At 35.7% G+C, this 26,881-nt stretch overlaps 1 protein-coding gene across 1 annotated transcript in view; it reads right to left on the bottom strand.

The window, feature by feature from the left end:
- Window positions 1–26,881, bottom strand: part of NUP210 (nucleoporin 210) — an 88,531-nt gene that overhangs the window by 33,802 nt on the left and 27,848 nt on the right. Inside the window, 15 exon segments of the mRNA XM_032212303.1 lie at window positions 637–810; window positions 5,047–5,138; window positions 5,141–5,194; window positions 5,197–5,266; window positions 7,530–7,675; window positions 8,545–8,743; window positions 10,169–10,324; window positions 15,388–15,500; window positions 15,503–15,521; window positions 16,588–16,647; window positions 16,649–16,729; window positions 17,719–17,824; window positions 19,860–19,931; window positions 20,412–20,583; window positions 24,502–24,637. Coding sequence (XP_032068194.1) covers window positions 637–810; window positions 5,047–5,138; window positions 5,141–5,194; window positions 5,197–5,266; window positions 7,530–7,675; window positions 8,545–8,743; window positions 10,169–10,324; window positions 15,388–15,500; window positions 15,503–15,521; window positions 16,588–16,647; window positions 16,649–16,729; window positions 17,719–17,824; window positions 19,860–19,931; window positions 20,412–20,583; window positions 24,502–24,637 — 1,650 coding nt within the window.

Genomic DNA, 26,881 nt, shown 5'->3' on the forward strand with positions numbered 1-26,881 from the left:
TTTGTTTATAAATATGAAAACATCTTTAAAATACACATGAATCTGAGCGCAAAAAGATAATGCACAAGATTAAAAACAGGCCATATTCTACTATAGTGAACAAACTAAATATTTCAACAGGATTTTGGAATGTAGCTATAGGAAAGGCAGCTGTAGAAAGGCAGCTTTCCAATGCTGCCGATTTAATACAATTGAATACAACTATATGTGTTGATACATTTGTTACCCCAGATCTTGTGAATAGGATTTTGACAAAAGCTAACCCCGTTCAAAAGTATTATGGTGGTGTATGACCAAATCATTTTTCTGAAGGCAAGTTCATGAAGTTGCTTCTCTCGATCCTTAATCTCCCAGGGTATTTTTTACCAACATAGTTTTTCTTCTCAAGGGCAATTGGGAGCCTTCTAACCAAAGCACTGGACAAAACCATTATTTCCAAAATATGTATTTTATTCTGGGCTCTTCTGTAAGCAATTTTTATAAAATGCTAGAAGTGGGAATTAGCATTGTATCAGCTTCTTCTCTGCCTGCTCTGTTCTCAGTAAAATGCATTGAATTAGACAGATCAGGGATAATGGTGGGCACCAAGAGAAGTATTTAGTGTTACCATATTGTCTTCCCCCAATTCATACCTACCCCTTGTTTGTCCTGATGAAGAAAGGGACAGGAAACATCCATTTCAGGATCTGTAGATACAAGTGCCAAGGAAAACTGAGAAGGAGTGGCACAAATCAAAGTCACATCAACTGACTCAACAGCTGGAAAAGGGTTCGTTACAGTGGGCTTGTTGCCTATTGTTAGGGAAATTACCTGCATAAAATTGGTGAGAATAAATAATAATAATAAAAAGTTTGTACATGGAAAAACACTTCTTTTTTATGCAATACTGTTTAAGACAGATCATTAAGGTTGAGTATTTGTTTTAGTAATAGCCTGAAATGTTGACAAATAAAGTTATATCATTCTGACATTTATTTTCAAAAGCAGTCCTAGTCCATTACCAGAGTGCAACTTTATTGCTCTTTTACAACTTTAACACCACAAAATAAAATTACGTTTTAGGATTTTGAAACAGATGGCTGATCTTTATGAAGACAAGGGACATGTGCACTTATAAGTGACTGCTTCAAGAAACGCTAACTTATTACTGTATTTTAATGATAGAATGTCTTTAGGGGCAGAATATTCTCATATTTACTGTTTATTCCAAGTAAATTTAGATTATATAAATATCGAGTTAGAATTTTCCATATGGTGCTGTTGCACAAAATGCATAACAATACTTTAAGTTTTAATGCAGCAGAATGAGAATGTTATGAAACTATTTGCTTCAGTATTTATTTTAATTGTTGTATTCAGGCTTAATACTTGACTTCTATCATCACAATTTGTTGAATGAACCATACTAGCCCGCTAAATTGTTAATACCGTGTTTCCCCAAAATTATGACATGTCCTGATAATAAGGCCTGATAATAAGACCATGCCATATTTTTCTGTGGGCAGAAATATACTCCCTCCCCAATAATAAGCTCACTGGACAACCTCCCCCTCCAGCCAGGCAGAGCGCCACTCACCAATCTAGCAATATCACAAAGGGGCAAAGCCGTAGGAGCCGGGGAAGGGGGGCAAAGGTGCTCACATTGCTTGGTGCCTTTGGGATACTGCTAGTTTGGTGGGTAACACTGTGCCCAGATGGAGCGGGGGGTTGTCGGGCAGGTGCTCTCATGAGCAGCTGCCCGGCAGCGCCTCTTTCCAGCCAGGCAGAGCGCTACTCACCGACCCAGTAATATCCCAAAGGCACTAAGTCGTGTGATGCTCTGCCCGGCTAGAAAAAGATGTTGTGGGAGCACTTGTTCTGCCTCCAGCTCATGTGCCTCCCTGCCTCACCATGCCCAACTCTCCCTGCAGGGCTGGGCCAGGGCGCCGCTGCATCTCTGCTGCTACTGCGGCCCCACTGCTGCTGCGGCCCTGCTGCCACCATGCTCCAAGCATAACCGGCTTCCAAACTCCAGAGATCTGCTGCCAAGTCTTCCAACAGCAGCCGTTCTGGGACTATGTTCTATGGTTGTGGGCTGGCTGTTGGAAGACTCTGGTACAGAGTCTGGCTGGAAAGGAGCATTGCGGGTGGCTGCTCATGAGCATGGTCACCTTATGGTGGCTTTGTTGTGCTGCTGCAACAGTGCAACACAGCCATTGCCCCTGAAGCTGTGCCCAGCTCTTCAGGTGCCCGTTCACAAGAGAACAGCCACCCGGTAATCCCAAACCAATAACCCCTCCCCCAATAAGGCCCAAGCAAATTTGGAGGGGGGACGAAAGAAAGTAAGACCCTGTCTTATTTTCAGAGAAACACGGTAATAAGAGAGCTTAATTTTTCAATAAATCTTATTGATGCTACGTTTCCAGATTCTATTAAAGCTAAAGACATGTGCTCAGCTAATCATTAGCTTATTCTATTAGATTTATCCTTAAACGGTGGAAGTGATAGTTATGGATCACTAAGAAACAATGAATGTCAGGTTAAAAATGTATTACTCTTACAACAATATAAGGTTAGATTATCACTGATAATGATAAGAATCTACAATCTTGGGTTATTGTGGTTTTATAATCCAACTGTAACAGAAGGGGAAATGGTTTTTGAGGGCCTGTTACTTCAAAAAGTTAAGAGACTATAATTCATATGAAAGTCTTATCCCTTTAGAATGTATGCCTATATTTTCCTCCTACCCCAATCTACAGGCCTGCTCAATTGCTTCATAACAGTAGGGATGTTCCTGGAAGAGCTGAGGTAAAGAACTCTAGGAGTGAGTGGCAAGAGTATTCCCAGCACTCAAGGCATGAAAGCAATCCAGCTGCCCAACTGAAGCAAGCAGATATTTATATTAGGCAGAATGATGTAAGAAGATGCTGAAGGAGGGTGATCATTTTACTGATAATGGCAAACACATCCTTTTATAATGCATAGGAAGATGCAATGATAAAGCTCTCCTGTATTTTACCAGGAAAATCTAATAGACAGAAAGATTAAGAAATTGATTGTGTAATCCAGCGGGTGCTCTTCTCAGATTTGAAGGCACTCAAAATGATACTGAGAAAGAATTGAGAATCTTCTGGAGGTAAAACGTCTTATGTAAGGCTACATTTAGGTCTTTTGGCTGTCTAGCTACTGACGTGTCATGGAGGAAAAGAAAATCTAAAGCTGGAACAAGAAATGTGAACATTGGAAAGCCAGCGAGTGAAAGATAAAATATCAGATAGACAGTAAAAAATTGCCAAGAAAATAAAAGCAAGCCAAGAAAGATAAAGATCTCAGGAAGAAACTTAACAAAGCATTTCAGAGAACTGTTAGAAAGACAAGAAGCACTATACAATGACATTTGTAAAAATATTGAAGATGAGACAGACAAACAAGGAAAATTTTCCTCCAAAAAATCTGTGAACTTCTAAAGTTCAACCTTCAAATTGCTAAGCCAGCCAATAGTATTGATTCAAAGACCAAAGAAAGATGGAAGGGATATAAACATATACAGATAATTATATTCTGTGAAGTAGAAATGTCAATATCTGAAGTAGCTTAAAACAGGGCCCTCAACCCGTGGCTACACAAGCAGTGGGTGACCACGCTCGCATGCGCAGATCCACTTACACAAGCAGCTATATGCGCACTTGTATGCGAAGCTCCATTTATGTGAATGGTATGGCTGAGCACCTGCTGCTTATGCAAATGGAACTGCATGCAGAAGCGCGCACAACCACCACTTGCACAGCCCAGAACTATTTCCCCTCCCCCGACTTGGCTGGACTAAAAAACTGGAACAGTTTGGGGACTGCTACCTGAAAAGAAGATACTTAGAAGACAGAGAACTTACAAGCACCTATAGTACTAGATGGTTAGATGAGCACTATGGTCATTAACAAGAAGAAGGTTGTAAGAATTAATGTAATGTTAACAGAAATATGGCAAACAGCTGAAGATACTCTAAAGGTTCCAATCAAGCGATGTCAGCAGATCTAGAGAACGACCCAGTGACTAACAGATCAGTCCATATAGTACTCTTAAATTCCTATTTGCAAGTAATTAGTACCCAAAAAGAAAATTTAAGAGTGTATGGAAACTATCATGCAACATCCTTGATGTCACACAATAGCAAAACAATATTTAGGCTCATCTAAAAGCCTTTTAATCCTACATGGAAAGAGAAATGCCAGATGTTCAACCTGGTTTAAAAAATGCTGATGCTGGATAATTGAAAAAAAATCAATTAAGCAAAAAAAGTTAATTTGTGCTTCAGTAATCGCAGAAATATCTGTGACTGTATAAACTGTGTCAGGAGATAGAATGTGAGAAGGAAAACTGGATCCTGGAATTTCTTATTGTATTCATTGTATGTTCTGTATACCCAGAACACAGTTCATGGTAGAATATGGCCACAATAGACTAGCTCAAGGTTAGTAATGGAGTGAGATAGGCCGCATATTCTTTCTTGTTTATTCAGTCTGCATGCCAAATATGTATATTGAGAGTCTGTGGATTTAAGAAGATAAGCATGGTTTTAAATTGGAGGAACAACTATCAAGAATATGCACTATGCTGATAGAAAATTCCAATAGATAGGGTAGAAATATATTAATGCTTTTAAACTTTGGTCTTGGAAAAGACTCTTCAGAATATTATAGACATTCAGCTATTATGGTTCAGATATTATGGAATATTATGTGAAGAAAACAAACTACTCTTTGAACACATCAATTCACATTTTTTTACTAAAGGCTCAAATGACCAGACTCCAATATTTTAGACATATGAGATCATGAGAAATCATAATGCTGGTAAAGGTAAAGGCAAAAAGAATTCTTATAAGTTAAGTAGCATCAGTATGCATAAGGATCAACAATGATTCATGCATTCAAATGTCATAATAGTTATGACTTACCATATGCAAGGTAACTATCTTATTTCCTATATTGACTGTTTAAAATAAACCATCTCAATTCCTCTCACTAAACATCCAGCAAACTTTAGAATCAAAATTGTTTCACTCACATGATCCCCGAGGGCTCTGCAAGTTGCTCTAGCCCAATGCTGGAAAGAATTCCTAGATGTAGGTGGTCCTAGTAAATGTAAGCCAACATTCTTGGATGTTCCGTATTGGTATTTCTGAAGAACTTAGTTGGCTCTTGAATCCATGGTCTGGTCCACCTTCAAAGAGGATATCTTTAGAAGAACCCAAAGTTACCAAAGCAGCAGAAGTAGGATCAATCATCTAGGAGAGAAAGTGATAACACTTCAGATCATGCTAATATTATCAGTAATATCATCATATATGGAAAGAATTAATGCATGCGGTAGCTCAGTGGCTAAGACGCTGAGCTTGTCGATCAGAAAGGTTGGCAGTTGGCGGTTCAAATCTCTAGTGCTGGGTAACGGAGTAAACTCCTGTTACTTGCCCCAGCTTCTGCCACACCTAACAGTTCAAAAGCCTGTAAAATGCAAGTAGAAAATAGGAACCATCTTTTGGGGGAACGGTAACAGTGTTCTGTGTGCCTTCAGCATTTAATCATGCAGTCACATGACCATAGAGACGTCTTCGGACAGTGCTGTCTCTTTGGCTTTGAAACCGAGACACTGCCACCTACAGTTGGGAATGACTAGGCACATATGCGTGAGGGGAACCTTCACCTTTATATATACTCACATGTGTGTCCAGTAGGTTATATATATTATATCATGAAGTCAGCAGGACCCCAAAATTGTGCACCTGATCTTTTCTGAGGCAGTGGCAATCCCATCTAGAACAAGAACTGGAAGGTCCCCAGAACCAGGTAGACTCCAAAATCCAGAGCCACCAATTTACTAGATTTGAGTTGAAGCATATTGTTCCCCAGCCAGGCCCATGTAGCCTTCAGACACCAAGACTTCCAAAATATCAGTCAAATAGCCTGGGGTGGAGATTCATAACTGAGTATCATCTGCATATTGATGAGACCGACCTTGAACTAGTGGATGATTCCACCTAGTGGCTTCATGTAGATGTTAAACAAAAAAAGAGATCATACTAAGCTGTGCAGCATGCTACACAGCATGGACTATTGGCTGGAAGTCTCTTCCTCCTATCAACAGGAACTTGGCTGGCCTTGGAGGAAGGAAGACAACCAGCGTAGTAGAGTGCTGGTTAACCCCAACTGCTAGAGCCGATGCAGAAAGATGCCATGCAAAGCTGCTGAGAGATCATGATGTTTTATTTATTAGTAGTGCAGCTACTCCACTTGAAGGATTAGAAGCAGATGCTCCAGTTTGCTTCAGAGCGGCATTTTGATATCAGCACACACACACTAAAAAAAACCCACAAACCACCCTCTGAAATATTTTCATATTGAATAATCTAGAAGGGTTTTGGTTGTTTCCAATGTTTTCTTGATCACCAACACTAATAATCAGATACTTTTGGGGAATGCTCAATTGTTTTCTTTAGCATTCTACTGTACAACACTTGGGCAAGGAATCCCCCCCCCCGCCCAGTAATAGATTTAGCAACCTGAATGCAGAAAAGAATCACATGAGGGGAAATTCCAGCTTGTTTTGTTATCTTGTTTCACCTTTCTATATATAATATTATTTTTAATTAATTTCTTTGAATATTCTGTGCTCAAATTAATGGTAGTTATATTTTTAGCTACTTTCAATAAACTTAATCTTTCTAGTGTTTCCTGCAAACAATATTCCAGACATATATAAATAGCAGCATTTGATGATGCACAACTTCATAAAATAAGGGAACAAATAGCCATAAAAGCAGACAGCTGTTTCAAGTGGAGTAGCTTAAACTGCAGGACCTGGTGTGAACTTGCCTTTAGTTTTATTTAAGTTCCAATCAAGAGCTGTTATAATTGTTTTTAAATATCATTAACATTTTGATATAGTTATAGACAGTAGAAACCCGTCGGTGTCCTGGTTGTGTTTGACCTCAGGGGACCGGGGTGGGTGTGGCCAGGGTGGGCATGACCAGCTCAATGTCACTCATTGAGGTTCTGTTTTGAGTTAGACTTATGTAGCCCTCTATCAGCAAAAATGGAGACTTAGGGGCCACACAAGGCCTGCCCGGTCTCCATTTTTGGCCATCTGCGGGCACACACGGCACACCTGGTCTCCGTTTTTGGCCGTGATAGCTTCCTGCATCCTTCTGGCAGCAAAAACAGAGCTTGGGGAGGCCGTGTGCGGTTCTCCCAAGCTCTGTTTTTACTGGCAAAGACATCACGGGCTGGTCCTTCACTGTTTCCAGGATGTCCCTGCATTCCATATCTAAGCACCCCATGGGCTGGATCTGGCCCGCAGGCCTTGAGTTTGACACTACTGAAATAGAAACTTCCATAATCTAATGTTTCAGGTTCCTTTAATTCCAAGTTAAAGATCGGCCTACATTTATTTAGTTCACATTGTCTTAAATTAGTTCATATTATATAATCAACATATATTGAGGAAAGAATTTATTAGAATGAGAAAGAAAGCTTTATTAAACTAAGGCTTACTTTTATTGGCAGATAGGCTGCTATGATAATACTGGCACTGAGGTGAATATGGTCATGAGTATAACTAACAACTAGTGTGGAATACCCTTGGGTTTCAGCTTTAACTCTGATCCCACTGCAGTATTCAGGAGTTGGCTGAAGTCTCCCTGTTTAAAAAAAAGAGCACAAAAATTAACATTTACACTACTCTTTTAGATGTTTAGTTTTAAAATTTGCCCATGCTGATAAACATACTATTACAAGTCAATGTACTAATAAAACAAATAAACAAAAGGCAAAATAGCCAGTTACAGGGAATAAAGTAGAACCTCTGTCAAAAATGATACTGGGTTCAATTTGTCTGGTTAACATGATGTATTGATCATGCTTACAAACTGATGAAATAAGAGGTAAATGAGAACATTCCAATGACAGATCAACAGCAAGGTGCATATGAACACTCCGTCTTGTCTAAAACATTTGTGGAAATGATGTCATTGATTTTTCTTGGAAGCTTCTAAATAGGAATTTTGAAAGGTATCTTGAACAGAAAGAGATCCCCTATATTGTGCTTTCCTGATGATAAAATAAATATGCAGAGTCCTTATTTCAGCCCCCCTCTCCCATATATTGGGATAGAGAAAACAAAAAGTTATTCCTGGTCTGATATGACTTCTAGTTTTATTTGAAAAAGTAACATTTGCCTAAAAGTTTTCAGAAATATTAAACTATATTAAATATTAGGTGACAAAGGGTCAGAAACAAGATCTGTAGGAAAATGTTCATCCCCAGTCTAAGTGGATAAGTTATTTAAACCTACGAGAGATATTTTATGAATTACTATAACATAGAATCATTTTGTTTTGCATCTTAGACAAATTTTATCCACCTCATTGATGCATGCTTAATAATGAGATAAATGTATAAACTATAACATTAAACATTTAAAAGCATTTTCTATCAATAAAGAAACTATTACTATATCAGGAAGGGAATTTGTCCATTTATTTAAAAAATAAAATTTATCTTAAGTTACCTTGAAATGGATTGAACACATCCTGATTTTCAATGTTGACAACTAAATCAAATTGTGAGCAGTCACTTAGAGTGACCACCTCATTGGTTTCCTTGTCCATTACACCAATAATCTTCAGAGGCAGATCCAGGATCTCTCCCACATGTGCTTCAACTGGACAAGGTATGAATTTCATATCACTGGGTTCTATCACATAGACCTATGAGACAAAAATAAAATAAGACATGAGATAAAGACTGAGATGCAAATCTTGAACTAGAATTTAGAAACAAACAAAACCTAATCTAATTAAAATAAATTTCATTTTAATTGCTTAAACATTGATGGCATACACTCATAGGTTGATTTATTGATTTGGAAGTAGCCTATTTCATGCTGTCAATTGTACTAAATCACTTTGTGTCTAATCTGTATTAGACAATATCTGGATGGTGCCCATCTTCATTATTTTGCTTCAAACCAAACAGTTCAGAAAGCCCTGGCTTGTAAAATAATTATACAGCAAGATTGGTTTATGAGTGGCAACTTACAACATATTGTAAAGTGCAATAAATAGCGTATTTTCTGTGGCATCTGTATAAAACTGTTACCTCAAATACAGGGATAAACCAACACTTGATTTGCATTTATTTCTTTATTATTGATAAAGAAAACATCACAGATGGATGGTAACATTTCATAACAACCACAGGATCAAAGATTTTCATTTGGCATGTCTAATTTTCGAAGCCATCTGCTTACTGCTTCAGGTTAAATTGTAGACCATATGGTGTGGTGTTAAAATTGTAATCCTTGTGGAACTTATACACTACTTGCATAATCTGATAATCAAGGTCAGCGGGCAGATGCTTTGTTCAAGCAGAAAATGCAAAGTGTGAGCAATTTAAAATCTTAAACTGAAGATGTTAGTTTAATTTAATATTTGTTCCTTACAAATTCAATTGGGGTAAAGTGCACTCTATTGCTATGTGCTCTGAATCCTGAGTCTGAAAGTAGACTTTTAATTAAACACATCATTTCTGAACCTTCTGGAAAGAAGTCACATTTGCTGAAAGTTTTGGAAGCAACACTCATTTATTTGAAATTTAGGAGAGGATTGAATATAATATTTCAGTACTCATAAAGTACATGTGCAGTTGACCTGGGGTTGTGCAGAAAGCATGGCATTATTGACCAGCCATTACATTCACCTGCAACTTCTGAATCTGAGGCAGACGTTTATAAAATACATTATTTGAGATAAGAGTAGATAATTTGATGGGTCATTCTTCTCTCCAAATAAGATTTCAGGTAAGTCCTTTTATAGGCTTGGGCTTGGATTTGAATTCTTGGACATGATTTCACATCCTATGCTCAGTTTTTTAAAAAAAATCTATCCTTGTTCTCAACAGTATGACATTTTGTATGAAGTCTGATTCTGAAATACTTACATTTACCTGTAGTTTTAAAATATTCAGATTAGACTAATGTTCTTTACCCTACATAAATAGTTCATCTAAGAAATTAAACTGCCAAGGACAAGTTTCATCAGTTAGGAACTTTCCTACTTCTTGGTGCTACAAGAAGTATCATAAACCTTCTCTGCAGTTCAGAAGGTACCGCTTACAAAATTAATATTCTTTACCTTCATTTCCCCATGGTGTAAAGGATTCTGAACATCTCTGGCATGGATGACACTGATACCAATTGCATTCCCAGTTGTCATTACTCCTTTAATTGTAATTGAAGCAACATTTTGCTGAGATGAGGTCCAAGTAAAATTTCCACTCCCACCATAAGCCTAGGTTTATAAAAGAAAAGCAAATTAAAACATTGGTGTCATGGTTCCAAGTAATAACTCCATAGAAAGAAAAACTATGAGGCAGGCATATTCCTCAAAGAACAATTTTATTGGAGATATCACATTGGTAGAAACTGGTGAAAACCAATTCTGAAAGTTCCCATGGTTTTCACCTGATTAAAAACTGAAAGTTCCCCCTTTCTCCAAACAATCAGTCACATTGTCCATGAAGATGCTGGCTGGTTGCATGGTTACTGGAATCCTCCTCTCTACAGCCACCTGTTGGACTGTCCTTGGTTTCCACAAGAAGCTATTTTGTTTTGGCTACAAAACTCCCATCTAACTATGTTCCCTATCCCTATCCCTTCTTCACATTGTGGCAACCCTGAAGCCTCCAAAATGGCCCCAGCCAGGTTTGCTTCTGAGTTGACAATTAGCTTGATTAATCATTTTTAAAATATATTTGTTAATTATTTAACTCAAATTAAAGAGAATACTTTGGGGTTAGAATGCAGTATTGCAGGCTAATTCTGCCCATTGCCAGGAGTTCAGCCTTAATGGGTTAAAGGTTGACTTGGCCTCCCATCCTTGGTAATTGTTGGGAGCAATACACTGACTCTGTAAACTGCTTAGAGTGGACAATAAAGCACTATAAAGTGACATATAAGTCTAAGTGCTATTGCTACACAAATACTCATTTCTTTCTGAGCATGTATCAAAACAACACACATTACTGCAGTATAATGCTATTTTTCTTTTTATCAGAGGTTGTGCTTGTTGATACATCTAAAATCTATAGTAGAATCAGCCTAGGTATCACATTGTCACCAAATATGTTGGATAATCTGAGAGACTTCAGTAATTAACAATATCTGTAGTCCACATATTGCTTCCTAGGCCAGCACATAAAAGAGGTGATAGGAATGTCACAATTTTAGAAGCTGATTAGTTTTACATTAAAACCTGGAGGCAGCCAACTGAATTATTTTGTCTCACTGCAACTAACGTGTCTACTGCTGAAAGTGTTTCCTAATGACAGAAATTATTTGGAAGTATAAATGCCAAAGGGGAACACAGCACATAGAAAATGAAGAAACTTGATTTTCTTCCTAATATACTATCTTTATTTTATCCCTAAGGAAAGACTAAGCATATATGCATGGCTATTGAAATTAATCAGAAGTTAGTCACTGATAACAATAAAGAGTAACTGCATTTATTAGGATTTCCAGAGAGACTTGAATAGTTCTACACAATAGTATCCTCAGTATTTCCTAAGGTCCTGTATCATAGTTTTCAAAGACCATCAATAAAAGAAAATTTACTTCTTTTCAGTTTTTCTAGGCTGAAAAAGAAAATGCAATTTTTTTGCTCCATGCTATAGCCCATGAATACAGAAAGATGGATTTGCTTGCGAATTAAGCAGCAGGATAGCTCTTTCTGCTGCAGCTACCAGATATCTTTACCATCTGTTTAAATTCTGTAGTAGCATACAAATCTAGTCTGAAAAGCATCTAGTAGAATCAACCTAGGTATCACATTGCCAATATGAATATACAATCTGCATCAATAATGATAATGACAATAATAAAATATCTTCATATCTTTTGCTAGCATGACTCCGCCTCCACATCCTTCCTACCATTCCTTTCTAATGCTCCACCTATTTCTTCCATATGGAGGGCCATATGTGCGGAAGGGCTGCACACGAAGACTAATTTGTCATGGAATTATTCTCAGCGACATTAAGTTACATAAAACAAAGCACAGTAAAAAACCAAGTGTGGAGGTTCTGTTTTAAATATAAACTTTATCCTTTCTCTTCTTAATTAATTAACATGCTACATCTAAAACAATAATGATGATCAAAATTCATTATTTTCCAGAAAACTGCATTAATCAGATCTTTCTACAGGTAACTTTTCATCATAATGACTGATCCTGCTTCTAGCACTAGTAGCTGAAACAGGAATAAAATATATCTTTGAAGTTATTTTAGAATAAATTAAGTCTAGCACCTAGTCCAATACTCTGTTCCCATAAGCAAGGTTTTTCTTAGATACTAAGATGCTTAAAGTACACTTCTTAATACACATTATTTAAAAGACTCCTTCTGATTTGACTAATTGCCAGTCCCGTTACAATAAGTCACCAGGGTAATAATAGATCTACTATGGAATTCTTGGTGCTCTTGGTTGTTTGCTTGCAGACATTTCATTAACTGACCAAATAACATTATCAGTGCTAATGAGTGTGGAATTTGCTCTGTTTATATGCAACAACTTGCCCTACCAATGGGCATCTGTTGTTTTCTGTTTGGTAACTGCTTGAGATATTTTCTGCTTGATTATCTCCTTAGTGATTCCTTAATTGGGTACTGTTTTCTATTTGATTGTTTGTCAGATATTAATCCCTGCTTATCTGGATGTTAACTATTGAAGATGTGTTTTGTTACCTCCTTAAATTTTTTTTAATCTCTTTTCAATAGTATGCAATGTATTTATCTCTATGTGACTATTGATGGCAGTTTTGTTTGAGTGTCAAGCTTATAGAAATTTCTTAGTGTTTTTTAGATTTAGTTTGGTCTAGGATGCTCTGTTTCCCAGTTGAATGTATGAGTTTATCATGATTCCCAATATGATTAGGTTTGTGTTATGAGATGAAAGCATTTTCATCATGTCTTCTGACAGCTAGTTTGCTCATGGATGTTCTGCTAGTCTTCTGCCTTCCTTTCCTCCATAGTAGCTCTTACAGGGCTTACACTCTATTTTAGTTAACTCTTGTATTATTCTTTTGGAGCTGCTGGGTCTTTAAACTTACTCAGAATGTTTTGCAGGGATTTAATTGGTTTGTGTACTATGGTGATACAATGGTGGTTGTAGCAGGTTGGTTGGTTGGTTTTTCTGAGCTGATTCTGATGTATGGTTGTATTCTCTTTGTCATAGTTAGTTGGTTGGGTTGTAGTGGTTTGAGCAGTCGGGCACTTTTTGGTAAAGTATATTGATATCCATTGTTGAATATATTGTATAGGCAGGGTTTTTCCCCCTCTAATTCTAGATTGCTACAATGCATTTGTGCTTATCTGATTTACATTACAACAATGCAAGTACAGTAAACAATACCCTCCTGTGCTGCCTCATGATGGTGGAGAACTGGTCCTGGAAGGAATGATTGAAGAATGCTGGGAGTTATGTCCAAAGAACATATTTTCATCATATATTTCCCTCAGATGTGAAAATAGCTAAACCAAGCGGGTACCTATATTATGAAGCTGTGATATAGGAAAATGCAGGTGCAGTTGATCACTTTAGTAAGAGTGGCAGAGGCATCAATTCATACTGTGTGGAAAAACATTGATAAACCACTGCTGTCTTTTATCAAGAAAACCACATGGATAGAAAATATTAAATGATTGACAGTATTATGCTGGATGATAGTCCTCTCGGGTCAGATGGCACGCAACATGCTATTGAGGAGAAGCTGAGGATTATTTTGGAATACTAATAGTGTTTATGTTGGATTAAAATCTTTTTATCTAGTTGCTGATGTTGCCATACAGGGGAAAATCTGAAGCTGCAATGAAAGAATTAAGGTGTGAAGTATGAACATTGTAAATCTCTACAGTGAAAATGACATGAACTCTCTTATTTCCATTAAGGTCATCTTCTGTACTCTCTACATGAATCCAGAGTTCTCACTTAAGGCACAAGGACATATTGTGGAAAATTTAACTCTCTGGAGATGGCTGTAATGTTGGGGAAGATGGAAGGAAAGAAAGATATGACAAAGGTTGATTCATTTACAATGGATTCTGGAAGACCTGGAGGGCTAGATTCAGGACAGATTATTATGGAGAACATCTATGTGATTCAGGACTGAGAAGGACTAAAGGAGCTGACTTGATGGCACATTATCAATCAATCGAACAAACAATTGAAGATCTAAAATGGCACAAGCTGTCTGAAAATCAAAATAATGTTCTATCCAAATTGCAGAAAAACATAGTTTAGTAGTTTTTCCTCCTAAGGAAATTACCCTATTCATTCTTCCTGTCCTTCCCTTATGCATTTCTACAGTGTTATGTACATTTTAAGGTGGAATCAACCACCTTATTTTAATTTTTTGTAAATATCACCAATATAAAATTACAACTAATACAGCTACAAGCCATGGCCAATTAGAAGAACTGGTTGATGTGAAAATGGCTAAATTCCTATTAATGAACTTTATATGTAATTCTGAAGTGCAAAAGTTCAACCGATTTTCACTGAAGCTTTCAAGAATTCAATACAATGCAATCTTATAGAATTTACTTAGAAATAAATGCTTTAATTACTGGGCTTATTCCCAGCTATTAATTATCCAGAACTGCATAGTCTTATTCAAGATTATTTTTTTACATCTTTAATTAGATAGACTAACTAGAAAAGAATCACCAACTTCTGTATCAACCAGCTTGGCACTTTTTAAAAAGCATGTTTCACATAGATATATCTGTTTTGAAGAAAATAATTTCAGTCATGCCAAAGGATAAATCTTTCTAAACAATTTGACAACTTTAATTGAGCTAACTTTGAAAAAAAATCCTTGCATAACAGAACTTTCTGAAGAAAAGCATGTCTGTGAAAAAAAATATTCTTTAAATGGAAGAAACATGAAAAGTACAAAAGATGGCATGGCTGAAAGAATATATAAATAAAGCACAATATTATAACAATATTTGGGATATAATACATATGTAGATTTAGGGAACCAATAAGTACTTAAGCAAGTACTTTTTTAATTGTCATTGTTCTTATTTTTGTCATTTTTATATTTGAAATTTCTATCAAAATTTCTCATTTGCAACTAGACACAAGTTTTAAAAGATTTCTAAATTGTAAGGTAAAGTAAAATGAAGCTTTTAAGGACAAAGGTGGGAAACAACAAATAAATAATAGCAAAACTGTTTTTCCCAATAGAAACAAGATTATGGCCATCAAAGTTAATAGCATATACTAGAACAGTAATGGATCCAATTGCTAAGCTTGCTGTATTCTACTTTTAGATGGCTTCAATACTACCAGGATTCTGTATTGATGGTTTCTGCTTTGCTTGCCATGGAAAGGTCAAATGCTTGGTTGAAGAACAATGGGAGCATAGATATCTACTTCTTGTTGATTTTGTGCAGGGACAGAAAAGTGTGAACACCTCCATCCTAATAAAATGAATATACATTAAGTAAACAGTTTACTTCAGTATTCTTTAAACCTATTTTTATTGGATCAGATGCAGCATGCAGAGAAGCATAGGGCTCCTCCAGACACTTTGTCCTCCCTTTCTGTCCTACACCAACCAAGAACATTAACCTTCATTATAAGAGGGTTCCACAAGAAGAACTCTGATTGCTAGAGATTGCTGTCTTCTGTCAGGTCACAAGAACCTTTTGGAGGGTCTGTCATAACTCCAAACGGTCCCTAGGTGATTGGTTATAAGTTGAGGACTACCATATTGGTTCCAAATGTGCAAATGAAACTGGCCAAGATTTCACCTTTAAAAAAGTGTTTTTTTTTATCAGGACAACCTGGTCTACCCAAATATGGGAAGGAGAATACTGCTTCCCTTTTGCCTTTGCCTTTCAGATTGCAGGCTGTCGCTTTCCACAACAAACTATTTTACATTAAATTTATATTTACCTTTATTTATTCATGATAATATAAAGTAACACCTTCAAAAAAAGTTGGGGTAGATTTTCTGTGTGGAATGGGGAGAACGCCATGGAACTACTATATTTTAATGGGAATACTTTCAACTACGGTTTTACACTTTAGTAATGTATAATAAATTATTTATGCACATGCATGCACATGTAAAACAAAGTAGAATTATTTAACCTTGTTTTCCCAGATTGCTAAAGAAACCACTACAAATATAATTATATCCTGGAAATAAAGTATTTGCTACATGTTGGTGAGAGGCAGAGCAAATGCCGAATAAATAAATGAGCATAATATCCAGTTTGTCTCAGTATATAAAACTTATTCTTGTTATCCGAAAGTTCTAATTTCAACAATTCACTCTTTATAATCCATTTTGAAATGTAATATATTACAGAATTGTAATTCTAACAAATTCATGAGAAATAGTTTTCATATGAAGTATTTTTATTCGATTATATTTAAATTTAAACAAGTAAATTGGCTAATGTGGTAATAATTAATAAAGTTGTTTACTTAGTAACTAGATAAGGTTTACAACAAGCCACTTTATTTCAAGCATCATACCTGATCTACAATAGATGTTAGTTTAGCAGTAAGAACGATATGCCCTTCTTTTATTGCTTTTAACATAGTGATATGAACCATTCAGAGAGGACCTCATAACTTCAAAATATTCTTTTGGGAAGTACACATCAATTCGGATGTTCTGAAATTTAAAAGGAATTATCATCAAACACATTCTTAATAGAAATACCATTAATATATTCTGATGGCAGAAGAAAAATATGTGCTCAGGCTTTTGCTTTTTTTAAAAAAAAGCTGTCAGTTGGAATCAATCTTTCTAGTTTGTCACTTTTTTTCAAAAACAAATTGCATTAGGTATGTTGCATTTCCAAAAGGAAATCAAAAATGAAAAAAGGGGTAGTTGTGCAAGTTCTGTAAATGATTACCATGCTGCTTTTAAAGTATTTGCAGTTAATCTTTTTAATGATTTGCTCTATGATTTCCCAAATATTGACATTCGATCACTATTGAATCCCTCTTTGGAAGATCAAACAATATTTCCCTCCTTCAATCATCCATGATCTAAGGTTTCTCAAGACAATAAAAGTGTAGTAAAGAAAGTAAAATATGGCAAATGTACAACCATTCCAACATCTGAAATAAAAAAACCTAATTAACTGCTATAATTGTTCAACATAGATTCACGTTGCCTAAACCAGACCTTTTAAGAACTGCATAGAAGCACACTAAGAAATGGGGATTTTTTTTTACAGGACAAATCTCCTTGTAAAAAGCTTGTGCCCCTATAGTTTATATTCAAAGACTTTTCATTAGTACTTTCAATATACATATGCGTAAATTTGTTGTCAATTCAAAACAAAGGAAGCAAGAATAAACGCCAGTGTGTTATATCTGTTTAAAAGGTGTGGGACTTCTGCTTTCCATAGATGATCTCTGATCTTAATTTTCCTAGAAAATTTACTGTTCCATAAAAGAATGTCAAACTGCTGTTAAAAATGCAGCAGGAAAGGCCAATTTTTAAAAAGTAGCAAAAAATTACTTAAGAGCAAAGAGATAGTTTGAGGGGTGGGGATTAAAAGTAATTTCTCATCATTTGAATTTCTCATCCTTATCATTATACTGTATACCTAATGTGATTTTTCAGAAAGATGCTTATTTATGTTTCCTTACCTCAGTATAAATACACCTTATTGCTTGATTGTCATACACTTCAATAGTGATTTCATAGAACCTCTCAGTTTCCAGCACCCATCTCTCACCAGGATGAATGAAAATCCTGCACAGCAAAAGCACTGAAAGTTGTAGAGTTACAGAATACTCACCTGATCAAAACACATCAGAGTGGCATAAAGTGTGATTTTATATAAACTTTTCCATAAGGAAATATTTCAAAACCTTGCTGTCCATCAGAAAATTATTTCCCCAATTAAAAATTCAGTAATATATATGATTCAGTGAATCACATATTTCCATTTCAATGCTTGGAAATATGCAATTATTGAATGATATATGAGATTACTGCAACGTGCTCTACATGGGACAGCCCTTGAAGAGCATTTGGAGACTTCAGCTTGTCCAGAATGCAGCCGCGCGAGCGCGATCTGTGGGTGCACCTCGGTACACCCAAGTTACACCTATCCTCCGCGAGCTGCACTGGCTGGCCCTATTGGTCTTCGGATACGCTTCAAGGTGCTAGTCGTCACTTATAAAGCCCTTCATGGTATTGGACCTGGTATTTGAGAGACCGCCTGCTGCAATTACCTCCAACAGACCTATTAGATCCCACAGATTAGGCCTCCTCCGAATTCCATCCACTGGACAATGCCGATTGGCCTACCACCCGGAGGAGGGCCTTCTCTGTGGCTGCTCCGGCCCTCTGGAACGAGCCTCCCGTGGAGATTCGGATCCTCACCACCCTCCAGGCTTTCCGCAAAGCCTTAAAAACCTGGCTGTTCCGAACAGGCCTGGGGCTGATGAGTTCCTGAACCCGCTCGAATGGTGTGGCTGTTGATTGTTTTTAAAATTGTGGTGTTATGTTGTCCGTTGTCTTTCTTCTTTTTCCGTTTGTATCTCTCCCCCCCCCCCCCCGATTTGGTTGTGAGCCGCCCTGAGTCCCTCTGGGAAAAGGCGGCATAGAAATACAATAAAATCAAAAATCGAAATTTTAATTGGGAAAATAACTTTCTGATGAATAGTAAGATAAATTGGACTAGAACTGAAATGGGAATGGGCTGGTCACATAGCAAAAAGAACTGATGACAGATGGATTAGGCAGTCATAGAATGGATTCCCAGTTGATAAAAAGCATCCATGAAAGAGACATAAAACAAGATAGATTGACGACATCAGCAAGTATTGTGGGCCCAACTCACAAGGAAAGGTCAGGGCTTTATTCTGCAGTGGATAGACAATGGCTAAAATGATGATGATGATGAATCATATATAAGGGTTGTGTAGCCACTTCAAAGAACTTTGAAGAAGTGGGTTAAAGATAGAAACAAGGATGGAACCAAAGATAATATTGAGTGCACTTTTGGAATATCTCTGTAATTTATGATAAGCTGTCCAAAATATGCAATGATAAGAACATATAATATCTGAGTTACAGCCTCCTTCCTCTGAAGAATGTAACAATGTGAGCAGTCAATTAATAATAGTAATAATAAATAGCATGAACTGCTGAAATCATAAAAAGGACAAAGTAATAGGAAAGGAAGAAACTAAGTGTTCTGGCACATTAGAATTCAAACAGACAAGTACCTGTCACATAATACCCCAGACTCAACAATTATTAATAAGAGGGCAAAAAGTCTGGATAGGTAACATGACAGTACCTGGAGACAGGAGAATATAAAGGAAAGAACTGTAGAAAATCACAAAACACAAAGATATGCAAATAGACATAAAGCAATTGTGGAAAAAGAAATTAAAGATGGTATAAGGAGTATAATATCAACAGGAGCCCTGGATGTATTTCCAAAACATCTGGAGCACTACTCAAACACCATCAATGTTGACAAAACAGCCATCAGACAATTTTATAAGGCAGATTTAACACCATCAAATAACATATGCCATTCCCCAGGTCATTGGGAAGGTCTCCATAGGTGTACAAAAATGCCAATCCACTCTAAACATCTGGCTGACTGTGCAACCAATCATATTTCTATGTCACACAGCTCCCAGCAAATCTACAAATTTATTAAGTACATGACAATATAAGTATACATTTTTATATGGAATTAATTAGCTTTGGTTATTAAAACATTGCATGAAGTTGTTTATTTCCAAAGTCAATTAGCATTGTGTACTAACCTAAGTATCCTGGGTCCACAACAAAAAGGGTGCCATTTGGTAATTTAGAAGCCCCTTGCATAGATACACTTATAAATCAGTTAAGGATCCAAAGTTAGACAATGATAACAAATTAATATTAATTGTTATATGAGTAAAATCTATGAAGTACCTAATTTGAACATTATAAGAATCGAAGAAGTCACACTGAAATTCTGTTACATTACTACCTATTATATTGTTTGCTGTTTGAAACAAGTCAAGAGTATTGCTACTTAATGAGAAGCAGTGCTAGTATAGAATATCATGGAAAAGTAGTGGCCTTTAGTTTTGCCGAATGGGTCATGACGAAGGGCCTGGGACGGAAAGAGGCTGGGGGCCTATTGGCCAAGGAGAACAGCTAGGGCGTATCAGCAGAGGAGAAATGATAGGTGGTTAATGGCTGGGGGCAGAACCCTGTGGCAAACAAGGGGCTGCAAAGGGTACGATGTGAACAATTCAATTCCATGGACTCTAACACAGGGTGGCTAGTTCAATGATAATTCATTGTGCATAATATGAAAAATCACACACAAAAAAGGATATTTTTGTGGGAAAGTACAAGATTTGCCTGTCCCCGCTGCAATGCAGTAACTGTGCATGTGGCCTGATCCAATCTGGCAATTGGCCAGGTGGTATCTCCCCCAGAGCTGAGTGTGTTGTTCTGAAGTTGTAGCTCATACTGATCAGAAGGCATGATTAGTTCTGTCCAAAATGCAAGACAACGTTAAGAAAAATCAAAGCAAATACTTCCAAATACTTCCCCCCCAAAAAAGAAACACGCACAATGCTTTTGTGCTCCTCAAAATATTTTAAAAGAAAAACATAGCATAGAAATGTTTGCTTGTACTATAAAATATCACTTTACCTATTTACTTATAAAGTGTCAGAGTACAAAGTTACATAAAAAGACAAACAGAACAGTAACAAATTTTCTTATGGCTAAATCCTCACTACTAAAGCTTTAGGAAGATAAAATAAATGTATTCACATCCTTTTTTTAAAAAACCTTTCATTATGATTATATTGCTAAATTTTTTTTGTGTTGGCTTCTGCTCCCCAAAGCAAATCTTTCCATCCTTTGGCACATATTAATGAGTTCATCTCAGTTTTTCAGATATAACAGAGCCAAAGTAAATAACAGATGCTAACTGGTGAAGTGAAGATGACCTGCCGTGGTTTTATTAATAAACTAGGAAAATATAAATATAACTTTTATATGAATATTTTATCAATGGATATGAATCCAATCAAATTGGTTGTATTTTAAATCAATGGAAAATATTTACATTATTTATTATTATTTCTCCCACTGATTTAAAGGTAAATTAAGTTACCCTAATCTGAATTAGTCAATATTACCTGTATTTTTATATGAGGCCTATTAAATTTTGAAGTAATTTATATTATGGCATTTCATTACATCATCCTGAAATCATCCAATGATATTACATCTTTATATTCTATTCTATATAGAATTATTTATCTTTTATAAAAAGGCTTTTCAACATCATCCACATCATCCTCACTTACAGTTTATATAAAATTTCTATTATCAATCTAGTATATATAAATGCTTTACTATCATTATTGATCATTTATTTGACTACAGCTATTATTACTTTATCTTATACATAATACTCAAAGTTTAACTACATTTAACTAAATTTTATTGTGACATTTCATGTCATCATCCTGTATCCTTCCAGAATTAGTGCAGTCCAATATCTCTTGCCATTTGTAGAATCTGTATTCTAAGTGTTTTCTTGATAAGTCTTATGTGGACTTCTCTTGACAACTTGTTCATTGGATATCTTAAAAAGAATTCAAAACCCTCATCTATTTCTTTCATCTGCTTGAGTTTGTTATCACTGGTGCTTCTGCCAAAATTTACTGTCATTGTTTCTGCCATAATCTTCTCCCCTTTCTTCATCTATGTTTTTGACATCTGAGATAGAGTTGCAGTTCATCGATCTTTCCTTTCCGTATTCCGCACTTATCATTTTACCTCCACACTCGATTTGCTGTCAATGTCAACAATTTTCTTATCACTTTCATATGTGTCTGTAATTTTTTTGAACCTCTGTCCTCAAATTTCATCATTGTTTTAGAAGTATTCTCAACTCTTTCCATCCGTACTTTCTGTTATTTGATATTTTGATCTATAAATTCAAGACTCTTTTCAATTCTCTCTGTAGTTATTAAGAGTTTTTGAATTTCTAACATAATGTTTTGCAATGTTAGTTCCTTTTCTTCTTCATATAGTGCCATTTTTCCAAGTTATAAACACTGCCACTAAAACATCCAAGGCTTTTGCTAGGTTTCAAACAAATCAGTGAAGTTTTTTCCACTGACCCTTTCAGTAAATCAAGCCGATAGCTTTGTAATATCAGATGTGCCAAGCCTCTAGCCACTAGATGACAGTGTTACATCTTTCCCTCTGTTTTTGGCTCTCTTTTCTAAACTCTGAACTCCGGAAACAGTTTTTCTCCGGAAAGAAAGAAAGAAAATGTTTAAAGATTACGATCCGGCTGAGCCTTGCGAAAGAAAAGAGGCTTTTAATCCACAACACAAAAATGGGAAAAGTATAGAGGAAGAAGGGGGAAAAAAGACCAGTCCAGTTTAAAAGTAGGAGCATTTGTAAAAAGTCCGTCCATAAAAAACAAACAACATTAAAGTGAAAATGATAACACGATAGTTTTAAACCAGGGGTAAATTCGCCACTTGTTCCTTCTGTCTTCAGGTTTTATTTTAACTCTGAGTCTTTGGGGTTTTCTCTTCTCTAATAATAAAGATTTTTCTCACCATTTCGACACACTGTCTCTCCTGTGCTGCTTCCATTTCAGAGGCTTGTCCCAACCTTTTGTAGCCATATTGGCTGCGTTCTCTTGTAGCCGGCAAAAAGAGCTTTTTCCTGGATCAATCAGGGACATGCGCTTTACTCTCACCATTCCTTCAGAATGGTTTAGATCAAAAAAGGATCGTCCAGCAACAGAGATATCTACAGCAATCCTGGAGCCCCAAGATTGCATGTCGTGGTCATAGCGACATAATATAATAATAGCTATGCTTAATGGAAGTTAACAATTATAATAATTTGTATAAATGTACATTAGATTGATGATACTAATAATGGAAAAACATGGAATTGAAAATTATTAGAGAATGTTATTAATGCTAAAATAATAATGATTTAGAATAGGATACAAAAAAGTCTTTATTATCGGATATATTGAAGATGATATAATGAATCATTATAATATAAATGGATACATATTTAGAATACCTTGTTTAAAATGGTGAAACAATAATGATAATTAAACAAATAAAGTACAATAATAATGTCTACAAAGATATTTGATTGGCAATAAGTGATATTTGATAAAGCTCAAGTGATGACTATGGAAAGAACAGAGAAAGATTTTATAACCAATCGACACACTGTATGTAGTTGCAGAGGGTTTTTATGTTATATGTTTTGCGTGTTTATGTTTGTTTGAAAATAAAAAATTTATTAAGAAAAAAATATTACCTGTATTTTTAATTTTGTCTCAGAAGTACTAATCTTGAAAATGGGTTTAGGTTTCTTAACATTAATTCATTGATTATATTTCTTAATATTTTTTCCACTTAGCATATCTACTTGTAATTTATCCTTTAAGGAAGTTAAACTTGAGAGAGAATCAAGAACCATAAAAACTGAGTCCAAATAGCAATTGAGTGAAACATTTTAAATTTTGTTTTACAACCAAGTTGATATTTTTAAACCAAATGCTATAAAAGATGTTGCTGGCTTTCTCAAAAGAAAACAATCTCTCCTGACCTCATACAAGCTCCTTTGAATAGCAGGGCGAAAAACAATTGAACATTACAGTATCAAAAGAATTATTGAGATCATATAGGAACTGAAGTATGAAAATGTTGCTTCACTGACTCTTTAGAAAAATAGGCCAATAAATGGTAGAAATTTAATTCCAAGCCAGAATATACAGTTCAGATGTGGCTTTGTGTTACCTAATTTCAGTGGTGGGATTCAAAATTTCTACCGGTTCTGTGGGCATGGCATGGTGGATGTGGCATGGCACGATGGGCATGGCAGGGAAAGGTTACTGCAAAATTCCCTTCCCCTCCCGATCAGCTGGGACTCGGGAGGCAGAGAATAGATGGGGTGGGGCCAGTCAGAGGTGTATTTACTGGTTCTCCGAACTACTCAAATTTCTGCTACCGGTTCTCCAGAACTGATCAGAACCTATTGAATACCACCTCTGCCTAATTTTTTAAGGCAACCCTTTACTATCCTAAGTAACAAGATACAATTAATACAATGTTCCTGTCATTTTTGTCTGTTTTCTCTCTCCCCTACCCATTCCCCATATACACAATGGACTGACATTTTAGGAATTTACTCAAGTTCATATGATGAAATTTATTGAAACAATCTTTTAACTCTCAAAATGTGTTGACCAAATATATGTTAAACTAATTATTAAAGGACACAGGAATCTATCTGAGCAATGACTTGTGGACCCTGTTATGACTTTATTAACTGAAACATAGTTGTACCATTATATAGATCTGCAGGAAATATATGTAAAATATTATACCTGGACAAAAAGACATACCTGTCATTTTTCCCTCGCCTAATTTTCATGACTTTATATTGTACTGACATTCCTACTAGTAGATAGACATCATAAGCAGGATTTAAAATTATGTTTTCCAAAGTAAACAATCTGACTTCAGCTCCAGGCACATTCTGTTGGTTAAAAGAAGAATTTTAATTTAAAGATACAATCATACACACACATTTTTAAATACCAGTATGTAATATTTATAAATAAATTCATGAAATGTGAATTTTTACAATGCAAAGCTGCATGCGAGGTTACTACTTTATTACTACTACTATAAAGTTACTGCTTTAATCAAGAGTAAGATCAGCTCCTATGATCTTTTGGGAATAAATATTTTAAAAAATGGAATTAAAAAAATCTGTTGTATGCTTTGCATGGCACAATGATTATAAACTGAAGATTTCCAATTCCTTATTATAACACAGCAGTGTGTGTTTTTTTGCAAAATACAACATGTCATAAATGTATGAACTGTTCAAATAAGAACAGTTATAATAATAATAATAATCACTCATTATTATATGATGGCCTATTATTGTAATAATGATTGAGTAGATGTAGTCATTATATTTAGAATAGAATAGAATAGCATAGCATAGAATAATAACTTTATTGTCACTTTGAATTTACACTAATTGGCATACATTAAAATGAAATTTGTTGCACACAGCTCTCAAAGGGTCACTATACTTTGTGAGTTCTTTCAATGCAAATGTGGAACCTTATGAAGAATGGGGTAATTTGGGCATTTTTTAAAATTCATTTAGGGGGTGAAGATCATCTCTACTTGTTCCGTAGTGATGGCTTTCCAGAAACAAACACAAGTCTTCCAGAGTAATTTTTTAAAAACTCAGCTTTAGAGTTTAAATCTTTTATTTTGGATGCTTATATGTGTCTTTATAATGTAACAGTTTCACACCTGCAGTGGATTTTAAAAAAAATTAATCAATTGTCTCGTGTTCAAAATACTCCTCAGAGCTATGTTTCTGATAGGAAGCTCTGTATTTTGGGGTTGGGTAGGTTAGTTTTAATATGAGCTCCTTCTCATAGGCTTTTGCAGTATTTTAATGTAAATGTTTTGATAATATAAATACACAAAACAATTGTGAAAGTAAGATGTAAATTCTAAGGAAATTTACATTTACATTAGTTCCTGAAAAGATTCCAGAACTGACAAACATCAACTAATCTTATCTTTTATTAATTTGAACAGTACTCTGAAGGAATGCACTGGACAGCTCTACTATTTAGAGCTCCTCAGCATAATTTGTAATTTTTAGCCACCAATGACATAGGCTTCAGCAATTAAACCACTTTTTCCAATTATACGATGCTACCTTTTGCACTAGGCCCAGTCCTAGTCAATAAATGTTAAAAAAGAAAAGGACTGTAAGAAAGTCAAGAAAAATACTCAGGGATTAGAAAGTGAATGTTCAACCCAAATGGAATCCTCCTGACTATGTTATACTAGTGTCAAAAGTTACAAAATCAAAATTTGTTATAGATAGTGTATTTTTATCTGTGAGGTATTTTAAAACTCAGAGGAACGATACTTGGAAATCAATGCTTCAATTTGCAATTTTTATCCTTAAAAACCAGGAATCTCACAATTCGCTTTCCTTAATGTTCTATTTACAGTGTAATATCACTTACTGAGCAAATTAATTACAGTGACAATAAAAAGCATTGTGGAAAAAACAGCTATAGTTAAGTCAGATATAATTTTTGTTCTTATTTCTGTACTCCTCTAATTCTAATAATTAGCTTGCAGGGTAAGAAGTACAGATTAAAATATCTGAAATGAACTAAATAAATAAACAAAATAGCTGTAATCCACCTGTGGCTGCTAAATTCCAAAGCTAGACCACTCTTAACAAGTGCCTCTAACTCAACATTACTGTAAGAAATTGAGTACATGTTTTAAGAAGAATAAACTTTTAACTCTGGGATTTGAAGATTAGACTGGATTTGACTAGAGAAATATTGTAGCTGGTAAATATAAGGTTATGTACCCTTGATAATGTGCTGTTACAGGATATTAAGAAAAGAATATTTTGTGAATACTTGTATTTTAATATGATGACAACTAGGTTTTAAAGGTATTTTATAAATTGGTATTAAGTGTTTAAACTTAGAGCAGGGTGGGAAATTAATTTTCCCAAGGGCTCACATAAGAACTGGGACTGTTGTAGAGCACTGGCCCAACTTTGCTGCCAAAGCTACACTGGCATCCTGCCTTGGCCATCAATGCCCATCCCTGATGCTGATGCTGCACCAACACCCGCCCTCACTAATGCCCCATTCCTCTGCCCCCACTATGGGCCTGACTGGGAGCTCCTGTGGGTTGAATCTGGCCCCTGGGCTGT

The sequence above is a fragment of the Thamnophis elegans genome, chromosome 2 (assembly GCF_009769535.1).
Source record: "Thamnophis elegans isolate rThaEle1 chromosome 2, rThaEle1.pri, whole genome shotgun sequence".
NCBI lineage: Eukaryota > Metazoa > Chordata > Lepidosauria > Squamata > Colubridae > Thamnophis > Thamnophis elegans.